Genomic DNA, 14,683 nt, shown 5'->3' with positions numbered 1-14,683 from the left:
CAGGTACTGTGCTGCAGTGGTCTAATAGACTCCAATTTGTTCATGTTGTGGAGATCAGGGAAATATTTTACTGCTACTATTCATAACCATTATCATTAACCATTGCATTAATTCTTATTCTCATCAAAAACATTGATTGACGCTGTTGGTATTATGTTATAATTTGTATTACTGGTGTTATCATAATCACGTACTAACCTTTTCATTACAGGTGTAGTTGTAATCATTTTATATACACTTTGCATTTCTGTGCTTATTTAAAGAGTTGAAGCTCAGTCAGGTAGTTGAAGGTCGTGAACTTTGGCGCTATGATCAGACAATACGTGGTGTAAGGGATGTTGAGCTATGGAAAGAACACACAACACATATTTTACATTCTAATGGTGAGTCCTCTTCACACACACTAAGGTTAATTATGGATTTCCACAGGATTCTGTGCTAGGAGCAATTCTGCTTATACATGCTTCCCTTGGGCAGTATCATCAGAAGGCATAGTATACATTTTAACTGCTATGCTGATGACACCCAGCTTTATCTATGAAGACAGATAACACACACCAATTGGTTAAACTGTAGGAATGTCTTAAAACTAAATTAAGTCACACACAATCAAGTAGGAAACAACAACTGAATCTTTATCTTGTATTTCACTCAATGTAACCACAAAGAAGTAGATTTGTAATGCATTTTCTGTAAAGCATGGCTTCTAAAAAAAAAAAAAAAAAAGTTTAACCTGTTACAGAAACATTTTCATTGCTTTTGAAACCAGTAAGCTGCTCTGCTTTTAGTCTATCCACTTCAGGAGAGAATAGAAAACCGAAAAACTCCATGTCATGAAGTCAATCATTGCCAGAGCAGAACAATATATACAGGTTAAGACATCCTCAGTAAACACACTGCAGATGATAGCTTTTAGTTGGCTTTGATGGTTGTGTCTATCCAGTCCTTAAACTTAGACACTCGAGCGTAGACACCAGGTTTCATGGCATTGGCGCAGCCCAGACCCCACGATGTGACACCCTGCACGACGAACTTGTTCTGCTCATAGCACACCAGAGGACCACCGCTGTCACCCTACAGGAGGAGAACACATGTGTAGAAATAACTACAGTTTTTGATTATGTTTAAGTTAACAGCTGCTGAAACCAGCCTAAAAAAGAGCAGGAAACACGAAGGAAGTTGGGTTTTTTCTGCATTATTGTGTAAGCAATAAACTAGTGCATATTTGCCAAATAAACAAACTATTTGGAATATTAAAAATCTCTTTCTTAGAAAGTAAACATATTTGTGTTAAAATGATGGGGGTAAAAGTGAGAATGGCTCAGGAAATAAGCCAAATACCTGAAACTACAAAAACAAAACATTCGTATTTAGTTATTTCCCATCCATTTTAGAAGCAACACAAATTTTCTATGTCTACAGTCCACACTGTAAATATTTGGGCTTGTTTTTCCATGTTTCCATGTCTAATGAATGTGTATGTTTAATCAAAATATGTTTGTGCCAATACTGAAAGTGATGTGTGCTGTTTAGCCTTTTTAACACACAATAGACAAAGTCAAGTGTTTACTTAAATCCTCAAGAGTGTTGATGACACTCTTTGCAGCCATGCAAATAACCTTTGATCTTTGTCTTTAAATTGTGCTACTCGGGTTGACTGAAATTCTCCAACATTTCTATAATAATTTTCTGGAAAGAACCCCAATAACTCTGGCAAACCAAAGAACTTCCTCTGTGAACTTTTGCAGAATCACCTGACAAAAAATGTCTGATCTTTAACCTCCCAGCTAAATAGTGAAAAGTCTGTTTGTTGCTCGAGTGAAATTGATGTTTGAATGACACAAACAGCTGACCACTGCATTCACCAAAGTGAGTTTACTACTTTCTGTATGCTCCATCAAAGCAGCTCTTTCACCTCACACACTTGAAGAATTTTCAGTATTTGAAACTGCTTGCCTGTTGAGTGCTACATGTAAGAAAGGACAGCTGTGAAATATAGCCCAAGCCGGTTTTCCCCAAATGCATGTGTAAGAAAGCAAATTCATAATATTTGATTCTTATATTTTTCATTTGCATAGCCACATCATTACTCCTCATACTGTTTGACAACTTCAGCTTGAAAGATGTCAAACTATGAGTGAGCTCTTTTTAATTTTCTTTTTCAAGGACAACATATCCCTGCAACAAACCCTTGCAACTAGGTACGCCATGTTAAAACTGCCATTTTTCCCACACAGTTCTTTCTATGTTGATGTAAACCTATTCATATTAAAGCTACGACTTGGAATGTTAATGTACTCAGAAAATCCTTACTGTATAAACCACATATGGAAGAACGGATGTAAAAAGTTAAAACAAGTATGTGTAGTTTTAGCTGGACTAACAGGTTTTATTTAATATAATTAAACATTCGTATCAAAAGCATAAATTACCTGTTATACAATCAGATTTTTCCAAGTATTGGATTATTGTACAGTTCCACATGCAAGTTATTTGATTTTGGTCATTTTATCTGTAAATTTCACAAATGTCAAAGCATCTTTGAGTTTATATTAAATTACATTAACGGGCCATTCGATCCCTATACAACCGTTGCAAGAGCTTGGTTCGCATTGCCGGCAATAAGTCGGACTCGTTCCCGGTGGGTGATGGGCTCCGCCAGGGCTGCCCTTTGTCTCCGGTTCTGTTCATAATTTTTATGGACAGGATTTCTAGGCGCAGCCAAGTGGCGGAGGGCTTTCGCTTTGGTGGCCTCAGAATCTCATCTCTGATTTTTGCGGATGATGTGGTTCTGTTGGCTTCATCGGGTGAGGGCCTCCAGCTCGCACTGGAACGGTTCGCAGCCGAGTGTGAAGCAGCGGGAATGAGGATCAGCACCTCCAAATCTGAGGCCATGGTTCTCAGCCGGAAAAGGGTGGAGTGTCCACTCCGGGTCGGGGATGAGTTCCTGCCCCAAGTGGAGGAGTTCAAGTATCTTGGGGTCTTGTTCGCGAGTGATGGGAGAAGGGAGCCGGAGATCGACAGACGGATTGGGGCTGCAGCTGCAGTAATGCAGACGCTGCACCGGTCCGTCGTGGTGAAGAGGGAGCTGAGTGTAAAAGCGAAGCTCTCGATTTACCGGTCGATCTACGTCCCTACCCTCACCTATGGCCACGAGCTGTGGGTAGTGACCGAAAGAACGAGATCATGAATACAAGCGGCGGAAATGAGCTTCCTCCGAAGGGTGGCTGGCCTCTCCCTTAGAGATAGGGTGAGAAGTTCGACCATCCGGGAGGGGCTCAGAGTAGAGCAGCTGCTGCTCCACATCGAAAGGAGCCAGCTGAGGTGGTTCGGGCATCTGACAAGGATGCCCCCTGGGCACCTCCTGGGTGAGGTGTTCCAGGCATGTCCCACTGGGAGGAGGCCCCGGGGCAGACCCAGGACACGCTGGAGAGATTATATCTCTCGGCTGGCCTGGGAACGCCTTGGTGTTCCCCCGGATAAGCTGGAGGAGGTGGCTGGGGAGAGGGAGGTCTGGGCCTCTTTGCTTAGGCTGCTGCCCCCGCGACCCGGCCTCGGACAAAGCGGATGAAGATGGATGGATGGATGGATGGGTGGAGAATAATTAACTGTTTGAATTTACTATAGAAACATTATTACTATTACTAAATTCTATGTTGAACTGTTGTAAACAAATGAAACATTTATATATCTGATTTTTTCAGTCATTAGTTTCTGGAAATCTATTAAAATATGTCAGGTCAGTAAGATGAAGTAAAACACACACATTTTATAAACATTCCCCAGTTTTCATAGGTTTGTGTTTTTCATACCCGGCAGCTGTCCGCTCCTCCCTCGATATATCCGGCACACATCTCGTTGTTTTGAACTCTGCCATTCAGGTATTCTGGTAGATTACACACCTTGTTCTCGATAATCGGAAAACCCTCTTCTTTCAGGACACCATCGCCTCCTGTACCTGCCAACACACCTGTGTGCAATTACCTTCCTCCTCCTCATGGCCATCATCATAAGATGTGTAGCAATACATGTACAGTGGAGTTGACCAAACTGCTAAACCTCCCTGTCCAAGATGTAATGTGTTTAATTAACAAAGAATCATTAATTAGAAATTATGTTCAAAAATAGTAATTATTGCTGGTCGATATAGAGCCACAGTAAAGCTTATTGTTCAAATCCTGCCACTTGCTGGTGAAAGGTTTTCATTGCACTCAATGATTTTCCTTCTGTGTCAATCATCTCTACATTGGCATTTCTAAAGTGTGCGAATGAGTTTTTCAGCTTACAGTGTATCATGAGTTGTAAAGCAACTGTGAAAACATTTCAAACATTTGTTTTAAACATTTTCTTTAATCAAGAACAAAAATGCTAGAAAAAGATGTGAATGGGTATCACTATAGCACTAATACATCTTTGTTAGGAAAAAACTAACTTCAAATGAAACAGAAGAAAATAAAACTTGTGAAACAGTGGCTATTATCAACAAGAAAATCCTGCCTACTTGATGTCCCACCTATGTTTATGAGGACCAGATGTGGCTTCAAACAAACTTTGATTAAAAGCACATAAACGTGTGATTTGTATCAGTTTGTATCAGTCAGTTTTTACTCTGTCATTACAATAAGATCCACAGACATTAAAAAAAAAGCACACATCTATGTGACGTACCTTGAGTCTCACCCCATCCAGTTACAAAACACTCTGCTGTACTGGAAACTATATAGTCCTTTTCTGGGAGACAAGCTGGCTGCACGTTATCATTTATTATAGCAGGGCTGAAAGAAATGCAAATATCTTTAATGGCATTCACAAGATTAAACTCGTGTCAACAAGTTACTTATTTTTCTGCATACTCCGTTCCAAAAAGGTTGGGACACTGAGCCAAATGTAAATAAGTTAATATCACATAATATAATCTAACAATTTTAATGCATGGGTGTTACCATTTTATTGCTAGTATGTATCATATTGTTACCAGTTTGTCACTAAGCTATTGCTAATTGGTTTAACTCATGGGGATACTTTTGCTCCTATATTATTACACAATTACATACATTTTAATGTAATATTATTCCAGTATGATTACTCTTCATACAACATAACACTTATACATTACTTCCACATTATTGGCTACTCGTTTCCACCTTATTACCCCACTATTATGATAGTATAAGCAAGCTGTAATAGACGGTGCTACCCATTCACGGCTAATTATAGATGAATTTGACTGATAGCACTATTGGGTTTTTTTTTCACACTTTCTTTTCATAGATATTGTGATAATTGTAATATCAGATGGATAACTAAATAATTAATAGACAGTATCTGTATGCTGGATTAAAGTATGAGAGCCTGTTTTCTAACAAGTCTGGTAGCTGAGTCTCAGTGTTAATACTTTCAAAAACACATATTTCATCCATGCTTCAGTCCTTCAGGTTAGCTAAGATCAAAGTTCAGATCTGCACCAAGTTGTTTGTGTAATATCATTAATAGCTGACCCAGGATGATTAGACCCATACTGACCTCTCTAGTTTAAGCAGAGCAATATCTGCTCTGTTTGGTCCCATTACTATTTTCTCAAGTCTCCTCTCTTGTTTCGATGGCTCATTGCCTCTCTCCGTGTGGATACCCAGGAATACCTTGTAGGCTGAAGGCCAAATGGAACTGGTGGAATAATCAATCACTGTTTGAGTTATTGCAGAATTTGATTTTAATTGTTAATGGTGGTCCTGTTCCTACCTCTCAAAGCAGTGAGCAGCAGAAAGGACCCACTGAGGGTCGATCAGAGTTCCTCCGCAGACATGTTTTCCTATACTAGTAGAAAGAGAAACAGGTGTTTGTTTCACAATGTACAGACGAGATGCAGCAGCAGCTTGCTTTCAAAAACAAATGAACTAAAAAGTGAACAGACAAACAAAACCCAGGCCAAAATCAATATAAAATACTGTAACATATCACTATTAACATTCAATGTATTTATTTCTATAACTACAAGAACAAGTCTTTACAGTATTTACAGTTAACAGTCAAAAGTATTTAAATTACTCTGTACATGTTATATTATGAATGTAAGTCCTTTTGGTGTTATTTTCTCACCTGGTTCGGAGGCTGATTTGCCAGGGCCATGAGTGAGGATTCGACACGCAGCCGCCGACAAGACGACTAAAACAACGTTTTGGTTTGATTACTGGTGTTCCGCACTTCATTTCAACTATAAAGCAGTAGTTCATTGTCATGAATTCTCAGAAGATGAGTGAAACAAAAACACTGAATTAGTTTAAACTTTAAACTTTATAGTCTCATTAGCAACAAGCCAATGGAAAAGTTTGCACAAAAATAGGTTTATTAATCCATTTTACTCACTAAATGGATTTTATCTGGTATCTCTAGCATGTCTTGGTTAGCTGGACAATAATTCAGCAGCACCATGTATTGCCTCACAGTGTCAAAGTCATGTGCTGGGATCCATCAGCTGGCTGTGTGAACATGTTCCATTGCATTTTAGGTTACTGTAGATTAAAAAGACTGGACATCTCTATGTGGTAATCCTGCACTTTTTACCCTCTGAAATCTGGGACAGGCTCCAGTCTCCACACATTATTGAGATCAAGAGATTCTGCTCTTTTGGTTTGGCTTTGGCTCTTATGGCCTCATTTAGCATTACTCTATGCCTTCTATTTAGGTCTAATTTAACAAATACGAATGGTTTGTGTTTTTGTAAGCAATTTTTTACTGTTAAATTAAGTTTTACTTTTGTGTATTTACCACTACTGGGGAGAACAAACATGGGGTTTGAGGCCTGGACAGAAGTGTTTTGTTTTCCAGAGTGGAAAATAGCTAGAGGTCAGTGGGTATCATCTCAGTCAAGTCCTAATCTGTTTGTCTGGGGTGATTTGTTTTGGTTTGAATTGCAAAAAGCCATGGTACACCTGCAGCAGAAGTACAGCTGCACAGACTGTTGAACAGTTCTGAGAAGTATTTTTAGGTTTGTTGTTGATCCTGCTCTGATGGATATTTTCATATGTGTACCTGGCCTGTATCACTACACTCACTGGCTTTAGAAAGTCTGCCCACTACCATCTTTCCCATGATGGTATGATTGTGTGTCTTTGCACATAGTGTGCCGATCAAAATAAAGTTCCAACTCTGTCTGCCTGGATTCTCAGCAGAGCTGAACAGGATTTGGCTCTCCCAAACAAGTCAGCTCTTCACATTCACTTACTGCCATTTGTCTTTATCTTTAATTATCTGAAGTCCAAAGAGAAAAAAATATTTATTATCATCACTGGCACCTACTAGCTGCAAAGAGGTATTAGTCCTATTTCCACTTCTAAATAATGGGATTTATAGTAGCATGATAGAGCGGTGCAGCATAGATAGAGACAGAGATTTTTTATTGTTGAGACAATGTGTGAATTTCTCTGACCAAAACAATATTTGTTTGATAGTTGCTAATCTCATTGAACTAAGTGAGATATTCACTGTTGTTAACATGGTTAGAATACCAGAACACATGTGGATAGAATCAGACCCAGGTTGAGATGAGTGAATAGAAAGCAAGGGTTACTACAGTCTGCAGTTCAGACTGAGCATCATTCATGCTGATAGAGTGGTTAAAAAGGTTGGTAGATGGTAACAAATTAAAATAAAACACACTGAATCTGAATGCCAACACAAACAATGTTCATATACCACAGTCAGGGATCTGGCAGTGTTCCCATATCCTGTCCCTATCAGTAGTGTAGCACCACGGTCCAATTATATCGTTGTCTGGATTTCTGCAGCTCTGATAGTGGACAGAGAAGTTAGAAGCTAGAAAAAAAATCTGTTCTTACCACAAAGAGTTTTTATTGCAACACCCATGCACTTACATTGCCGTCCAGACCCTTGGTGGGGTGAGTCTCTGGGGTGAAGCTGATGTGACTGTGAGGAGTCTGAGAACTCCACGCCTGGCATGTCACACCATTCGCAGTAACAGAGGTTGGACCTCGGTATGTCGCTCCATTTCCGATCTTGCAGTCTAAAACAGCCGCAGCGAAACAGGGGAAGTAAATGAAAGGTCAAACAAACTGGCAAGGAAGCACAACATGTGACACTTAAAGCTGATTCACCTTTTTCCGGTGGAGTCTGGATGGCAATGGAGGTGATGTGTGGCCGAGGAGAACTGACTTCTGAAGGTCTGACAGAGCATCTCTTCAAGTTGCAGTGCTCCCAGCGGACTGCGGGGTCTGTAGTGAAACACCAGGGAGCTTGGTCCCCGTCAGGGTTCCTGCACAGATTCCCTCTGAGGTCCCTGTTGTAAAAAAAAAAAAGCCCCTGAAACTTTAAGACATCAACCTATTAAACAAGATATTTTTATAGAGTTATAGAGTTACATATAGAGTTAAGCCCAGAGAGGGGGCTTAATAAATAGATGGATCTAATTGGGGTTGGAAAATTTGTTTTTTGGTTTTTTGCCAGTCAGAATTCTGACTGCTAAAAATTTTCAAAAATTAAAATTCATGGATTTTACCACATAGGTTTAAGGTACATCTTCAGCATACTAACATTCTTCTTGTATGTAGTGATGAATTCCTGGTTCATGTTTGTGTTAGAATATAGGTTTTTTTTATAATTTTTTCCCCCTCTCAAGGTCAGCTGTCTTATCCTCTTGTGTCATCCTGTTGTGTTAGCCATAAAAACTGAATGTGTTTAATACTTACGCATCAGGGTAGGCTTCTGGAGTTTTGTAATGTCTGTGAGGAGTCATGGAGCTCCAACTTTGACATTCTTTTCCACTGATGGTCTCTGATGTTATGCCCCGATAACTGAAACCGTTCCCTTCATAGCAGTCTTCCTCATTTGGGGGGATCACTGGATCACCTGCAGCAAGGGATATTGAAAGGGGGGAGATTCACTCATTTTTGAAACACAAGGACGAGATAGATTAACTAACACTATACCTTGTGTGCGTGCAACCCCACACCGTGGCACGTTGCAGTACTCCCAGCGTTTGCTGGGGTCAGTTGTGTAGCACCAGGGCATCAGTTCATTGTTGGGGTTACGACAGTAGTTATTATCCAGACCTCTGACAAAGAAGATGAAAACATATTTGCACTGAAAAAATAATTTTGAAGAGATTTCTTCTTTCTTTTCTCATATTTTTCTCATAAATGTTACTGAATAAATTCAATGAACATTTCAAACCATCTAATGTAAAGTAATATTAAACATTTTCTTTTTTGTTCTTTTTACAGTTCTTTTTAAATAAAAAGTATGCAGTGTTTACTTAATATAAAAATAAGTCAAAGGAGCTTGCAAAGAAAAGCATCTGGACTTCTTTAAGTTACTTGAAGACGTTTCACCTCTCATCCGAGAAGCTTCTTCAGTTCTAAGGTCAAATGGTGGAGAGTCCCAGATATAAACCTAGTGGGAGTAACCCCCCACAGAGGGACAAAAGGACCCCTGATGATCCTCTAATCGCCTGAGCCAAGGTGTGAAACTGGGTGTGGGTCCCAATCAGCCAGAGTTTCGGGTGAGCTCATTGTGAAACCTGGCCCCACCTTATCATGCGAATTCCTGAGGTCAGATGGCCCAGGATGTGAGTGGGCGTTAAGACGTCTGGGAAGGGATCTCAAAACTGGATTATAGATGGCAGAGAGTTGGTGTCGTAAACCCCCGCAAAGATGGTCGCTCACAGTGGACATAGATGGCTTCTTTCACTCCTCTTTCAAACCATCTGTCCTCTCTGTCCAAAATGTGAACATTGGCATTTTGGACAGAGAGGACAGATGGTTTGAAAGAGGAGTGAAAGAAGCCATCTATGTCCACTGTGAGCGACCATCTTTGAACAGAGGCGGTGGTTTACAGACAATCACACACACACACTCCTCATCGGACGGACTCTGTTGCAATACATCCGTTTGTCATGGACCCCACCGGTAACATTTGAACTTAAAAAGACTAATCTTTTACTTGTTCACAATTTTATTTTTATTCTATTTTTTTGCTACTTTGGGGGAAATTTTTACACTTGAAGTTCTGTTAAAACCTGTTGTAATCCTGTGTTGTTCACAAATTTCTTTTAAAAGGCTTAACATCACTGAAGTACTTTTAAGCCACACAACAGTGTTTGTCTGGTTCCTCTGCTGTTCATGTACCAGAGCTCTAAGGGTCGTTCTTAATCTTCTGATACTAGCCCAAAATTACTCATATACAGTACCAATGGATAATAATAATGGATTGCATTTATATAGCACTTTTCAAGACCCTCAAAGCGCTTTACAATTCCACTATTCATTTTACAAGACGAACTGCCAACTCTTGAGCCACGATTACCCTAATAACCAAGGTAATGACTCCACGTAGGTGCTACACACACTAGAGCTGAAAACTATTGACAAAAACTCCCACTAATATTTGGTTCACCACGTTAGGATGGACATTAATTCCTGAATACAGCTCTTACTTGCAAGGGTAGTTTTCTGGGGACTGGTTGTGTTTATGTGGCACCTGAGCCGACCAGCTCTGGCACGTTTTGCCAGACTCAGTTACAGCAATTGTTCCTCGGTATGCTACACCTTCCCCGGTGACACAGTCGACCTCTGGGACAATGGTGGAAGGTTCAGCAGCTGAAGACGGAAGAAAAGATGTATTTCATGTACAATCCAGCAAAAAAAGAAGTGAAGCATATTGTCTGTATTTTGTTGTCTTTTATACTTTCTTACAACTTCATTTACATAAAGTCTCCTTTAGTTCTATTCTTCCTTTTCTGTTATTCATTTTACTTATACTTTTAAGTAGTTTCTGGCAGTGGATGATGGTAGCTTGAGTTTATCTAAATATATATATTTCAATGTTTATTCAACATGGATTTCTGAATGGGCTGTTGTGTTTTGTCTACAAGCTGCTGAATTGGGATTTTGCCATCAATAAAGAACACCTGAAATAAATGTTGCCTGCTTAACTCTGCACCTTGATTGGATTTAATCATGGTACTTAAAATAGCAGGTCACTATAACATTAGTTGAACTTGAATAAACTGAATTTAAATACTTTGCTGCCTGTAAATAGATTGAGCAACAAAAACTATGAAGTTTGAATGTCTGGTTTCATTGGAACATGAATATATTTGTTTGTCTGCAACAACTCTTGCACATGACATTCTTAATTTATGACCATCATGCTAATTGTGTTGCAGAAGAACACGCTGGGCAACAAACAACAGCTGTGAAAGCCTTTTTGTGGTTCATTAATGAGGAAACATTTAAAAATGGAGACTTACTGCAGCGCGGTATGGCGCAGTAGTCCCACCGTTTGGATGGGCTAGTGGTGAAGCACCATGGTCGGGGATCTCCATCTGGATTTCTGCAGTAGTTCTCCTCAAGATATTTTTGTGGTAGACTGCACAGAGTATAAGAAGAAGTATCCAGAAAGTAATCCAGAAAAGGCTTGTTAAACTCACAAAGGTTTTGCACTTACCTGCTGGGATGGTAGTCATGGTTGTGAGGTTTCTGAGAGTCCCAGCGTTGGCAGGTGAAGCCGTTTTCAGTGGTGGAGATTTTTCCTCTGTAGTCCTCACCATTGCAGACTATACATTCCTCTGGGAAGGAAAATCCCTGATGTATCTGATATGCTGGGCCATGGATAGCAGATAATGTTGTCCCAAATTATATATTAGTATTAAACCAAATGAAGACCATTGAATGTAAAATAGCTGCTAGAGTATAATTAGATATATATGTGTGTGTGTGTGTGTGTGTGTGTGTGTGTGTGTGTGTGTGTGTGTGTGTGTGTGTGTGTGTGTGTGTGTGTGTGTGTGTTACCAGAGCAGCTGGGTACGTTGCAGTGCTCCCAGCGTTTCTGGGGGTCAGTGGTGTAACACCAGGGTCCCCCTTTGTCCCCATCAGGGTTTCTGCAGAAGTTGGACTCCAGATCTGCTCGTGGGTGGCTCTGTGGCGTGAAACTGCAGCAGAAACATTAACAAAAATTAATGTAATCAATAAAATACAAAATTTTATTGATGACTTATAAAGCACTGAATGGACAGGCTCCAGAATATCTGTCTGACTTACTGCAGCGTTATATGCCCTTTAGAGCTCTTAGATCTTGGTCACATCTAAGTCGAGACTGGTTCACAGAGGTGACCGGACGTTTGCGGTTGTGGCGCTGAAATTGTGGAATGATTTACCTCTCCACATTAGAAAGGCCCCGACCGTCAATCTTTTCAAATCCAATCTTAAAACACATTTTTACTCATTGGCTTTCAACACTGCATGAGAGTTACTATCTATCTACTTACTCATCTGTTACCTGGTATTCGTTATTTGTTATTGATGTCGTTTGTTATTGATGTCATTTGTTACTGTGCAATTTTTATGTTTGCACAGCACTTTGGCCAACATTTTGTTGTTATTAAATGTTCTATAGAAATAAAATAATAATAAAAAGATAAGAAATGGTTAAGTTAAATCAGTTGAATACATACTTTGGCCTGTGTGGGTAGCTTGCGTCCCATCTCTGACAGACCTGTTCTGATTTTGTTCTGGACTTTGTTCCTCTGTAATCTGTTCCTATCCCATTTGCGCATTCTAAGAGATATTCTAGAAAAGAAAAGAAAAAAGAAACAACAGGACTCTACTATTGTGTTGTATTCAATCAGATTGAACCACAGTAGTGTTTAACTTGCAATCCAGCTCCACTGTGTTTGCAGACACAGTCCAAACATCATTGATCATGACACATTGGCTAAAAATTAACCACAATGTTAGGAAAACTAAAAAGATCACACAAACCAGAGTAGAACAGTCACCAGAGACAAAGAAAATAAAATGCAAAAACAGACATTTCAGTCTTATATCACTTATATCAGGAATTTGAAGATCATTACCGTTTTTTTCATATAAAGCTGTGTTTCTTCTGCGCATGATATTCTCTGTTTTAGAGTTTGCAGCTGCTGTCCAGCACTCGCTGTCGTTTTCATCATACATAAAAGTCCTGTTTTTAAAAAAAGTACATATGTATATAAATGTAGTGTGTGTGCGCACTGTTTAATACCCAAGATGAAAACAATTGGGAGTGTGAGGTATGAACTTACCTGCATGTGAAGAGGGTTTCAGTGTTGCATTTGGTAGCACATTCGGCCAAAGTGCTGACTGAATACATTCGGTTATTCAGTGAGAGGATCCATGCCCCTTCAGTTCTGGAGTAGCCCTCTATCTCAGTAGCACCAACTGCAATCATACACACACACAAAAAAAAATCCCCCAAAGCTTTATTTATTAACTGATTGATTTGTTAGCTTATTCTTTGCTGTTTGCCTGAACATTTCCAAAATTATTTAAGCTTCTGTTACATTACTGGGATGTAATTAACCCCTGGGGGGTCTTAGAAAAATGCATACACTATTGGTCTTAGAGCCACAAATCGACCCAAGGCCCTCCAGGGGTTAAGGTAGATAGGATAAAAAATGTAAGAAAAATCACTTTCTTTTGTTGATTTGACCTAATCTTGAATCAGAAAGTCTACATTATTAGTTACACTGGTGGATACTCTTATTAAGCATGTCGAAATTTTCAAATGGGGATGTCAATGTATTTACAAATGATCCTACTAAGGAAAAATTCACGCTTCCGATTCCTCTAAACACTAGGTTTCAGGATTTTTTTTTCTATTTTTTCATTCTGTATGATGGCATTGAGAGTTGATATCTCTATTTTGGTCATCACAGCCACACAGGTGTGTCTATTAGCATAGAAGCCCCGCCTACCTCCACTCAAACCTTCTGTTTGCAAGAGATAGTCAATCAGATAAAAGACAGCTAAAGAAGGTCGTTTTAGACCATAGATGGGCTGAGAGAAATTCCATCCATTACATCCATTATATAAAACATCTTTGCTTTGAGCCCACAGTTAACATCATCTATCAGTTGTAGACATGAGGTTTAGCTTTAAATTGATTATTCAATGCTGTCTGTTCTGACCTGTTTCCATTACATTTATGTGGCTGTGTGAACAAAAACTCTGCATTTAAGATCCTAATACATATCGATGAGGCACTCTCACAGTGAATCCAACAACTGCCTCTTCAATGGCTATGATACATTTATTAATAATTATCATTCAAAGATGAATATCTTACCACTGCAGAGCAAAGCTCCAAGGAGGAAAGCTGCTGTGTTCAGGTCCATGGTGAGACCCTAATATGATCAGATACCTCCTGGTTTATTGTTGGACTTCTTTTAGCATGTTGGGAGGACCAATAGGACAGCTCAGTTATTAGTTAATCATTGTCCTGACAAGGACAGCAAAAGGGCAGCAGGTCGAAATCCTTGTTTATGAGAGATTTTGGAGCAAAACAGAAGAAAAAAAATGTGATTAAAAACACAGCAATTTAATTGTTTTCTGCTGCATCGTTATGAAACACAGCTGGAGTGCATGTAACACCTCAAGAATTTATCTGTTCTCAGATGTAACGACTGGCCTTTTGAACTAATTATTCTTCGGCCAATCCTGTAAAGTTTTGGAAACTTTGACTCTTCAGGTAGCACGTGAAGAAGATAATAAAGGTTTATTATCTTAATAAAGGTTTATTATCTTCTTTTTATATTTCACTTTCATCTCTTTTGTATAACAAAATATAGGCTAAAGGTTTGAGTCAAAACAAGAATAGTTTTGTGTCTTTATTATTTTTTGTTTTGAATTCT

The 14,683-nt window shown here is 39.3% G+C and overlaps 2 protein-coding genes across 2 annotated transcripts in view; one reads left to right on the top strand and one right to left on the bottom strand.

Annotated features, from left to right (window-relative positions):
- The window catches only part of LOC308397092 (uncharacterized protein), a gene marked incomplete at both ends in the record, with an annotated part of 535,410 nt that overhangs the window by 112,498 nt on the left and 408,229 nt on the right, over nucleotides 1–14,683 (top strand). The window lies entirely within an intron of this gene.
- LOC308397272 (plasminogen-like) lies at nucleotides 708–14,174 on the bottom strand. Its single transcript, XM_080883103.1, has 19 exons — nucleotides 14,119–14,174; nucleotides 13,076–13,211; nucleotides 12,869–12,975; nucleotides 12,467–12,581; nucleotides 11,805–11,944; nucleotides 11,461–11,614; nucleotides 11,264–11,382; nucleotides 10,448–10,610; nucleotides 8,943–9,067; nucleotides 8,703–8,862; nucleotides 8,112–8,293; nucleotides 7,872–8,020; nucleotides 7,693–7,786; nucleotides 6,097–6,211; nucleotides 5,740–5,814; nucleotides 5,524–5,664; nucleotides 4,669–4,775; nucleotides 3,813–3,958; nucleotides 708–1,074 (listed from the first exon to the last, which is right to left on the bottom strand). Exons 1-19 carry the CDS (start codon nucleotides 14,165–14,167, stop codon nucleotides 913–915), a joined length of 2,439 nt encoding a protein of 812 aa, XP_080739229.1. The 5' UTR covers nucleotides 14,168–14,174; the 3' UTR covers nucleotides 708–912.

The sequence above is a fragment of the Rhamphochromis sp. 'chilingali' genome, assembly GCF_963969265.1.
Source record: "Rhamphochromis sp. 'chilingali' genome assembly, chromosome: 5".
Taxonomy (NCBI): Eukaryota; Metazoa; Chordata; class Actinopteri; order Cichliformes; family Cichlidae; genus Rhamphochromis; species Rhamphochromis sp. 'chilingali'.
This window is presented reverse-complemented; position numbering and strand designations above follow the sequence as displayed.

Bases quoted from the DNA above. Each gene is read 5' to 3' on its own strand.
- LOC308397272 (XM_080883103.1), bottom strand. From the start codon at position 14,167: ATGGACCTGAACACAGCAGCTTTCCTCCTTGGAGCTTTGCTCTGCAGT. The intron at 11,945-12,466 runs GTATGTATTCAA...TTTCTGCTGCAG, and splicing joins AGCTACCCACACAGGCCAAA to TTTCACGCCACAGAGCCACC. The intron at 7,787-7,871 runs GTAAGTGCATGG...GTCCACTATCAG, and splicing joins CCAAGGGTCTGGACGGCAAT to AGCTGCAGAAATCCAGACAA.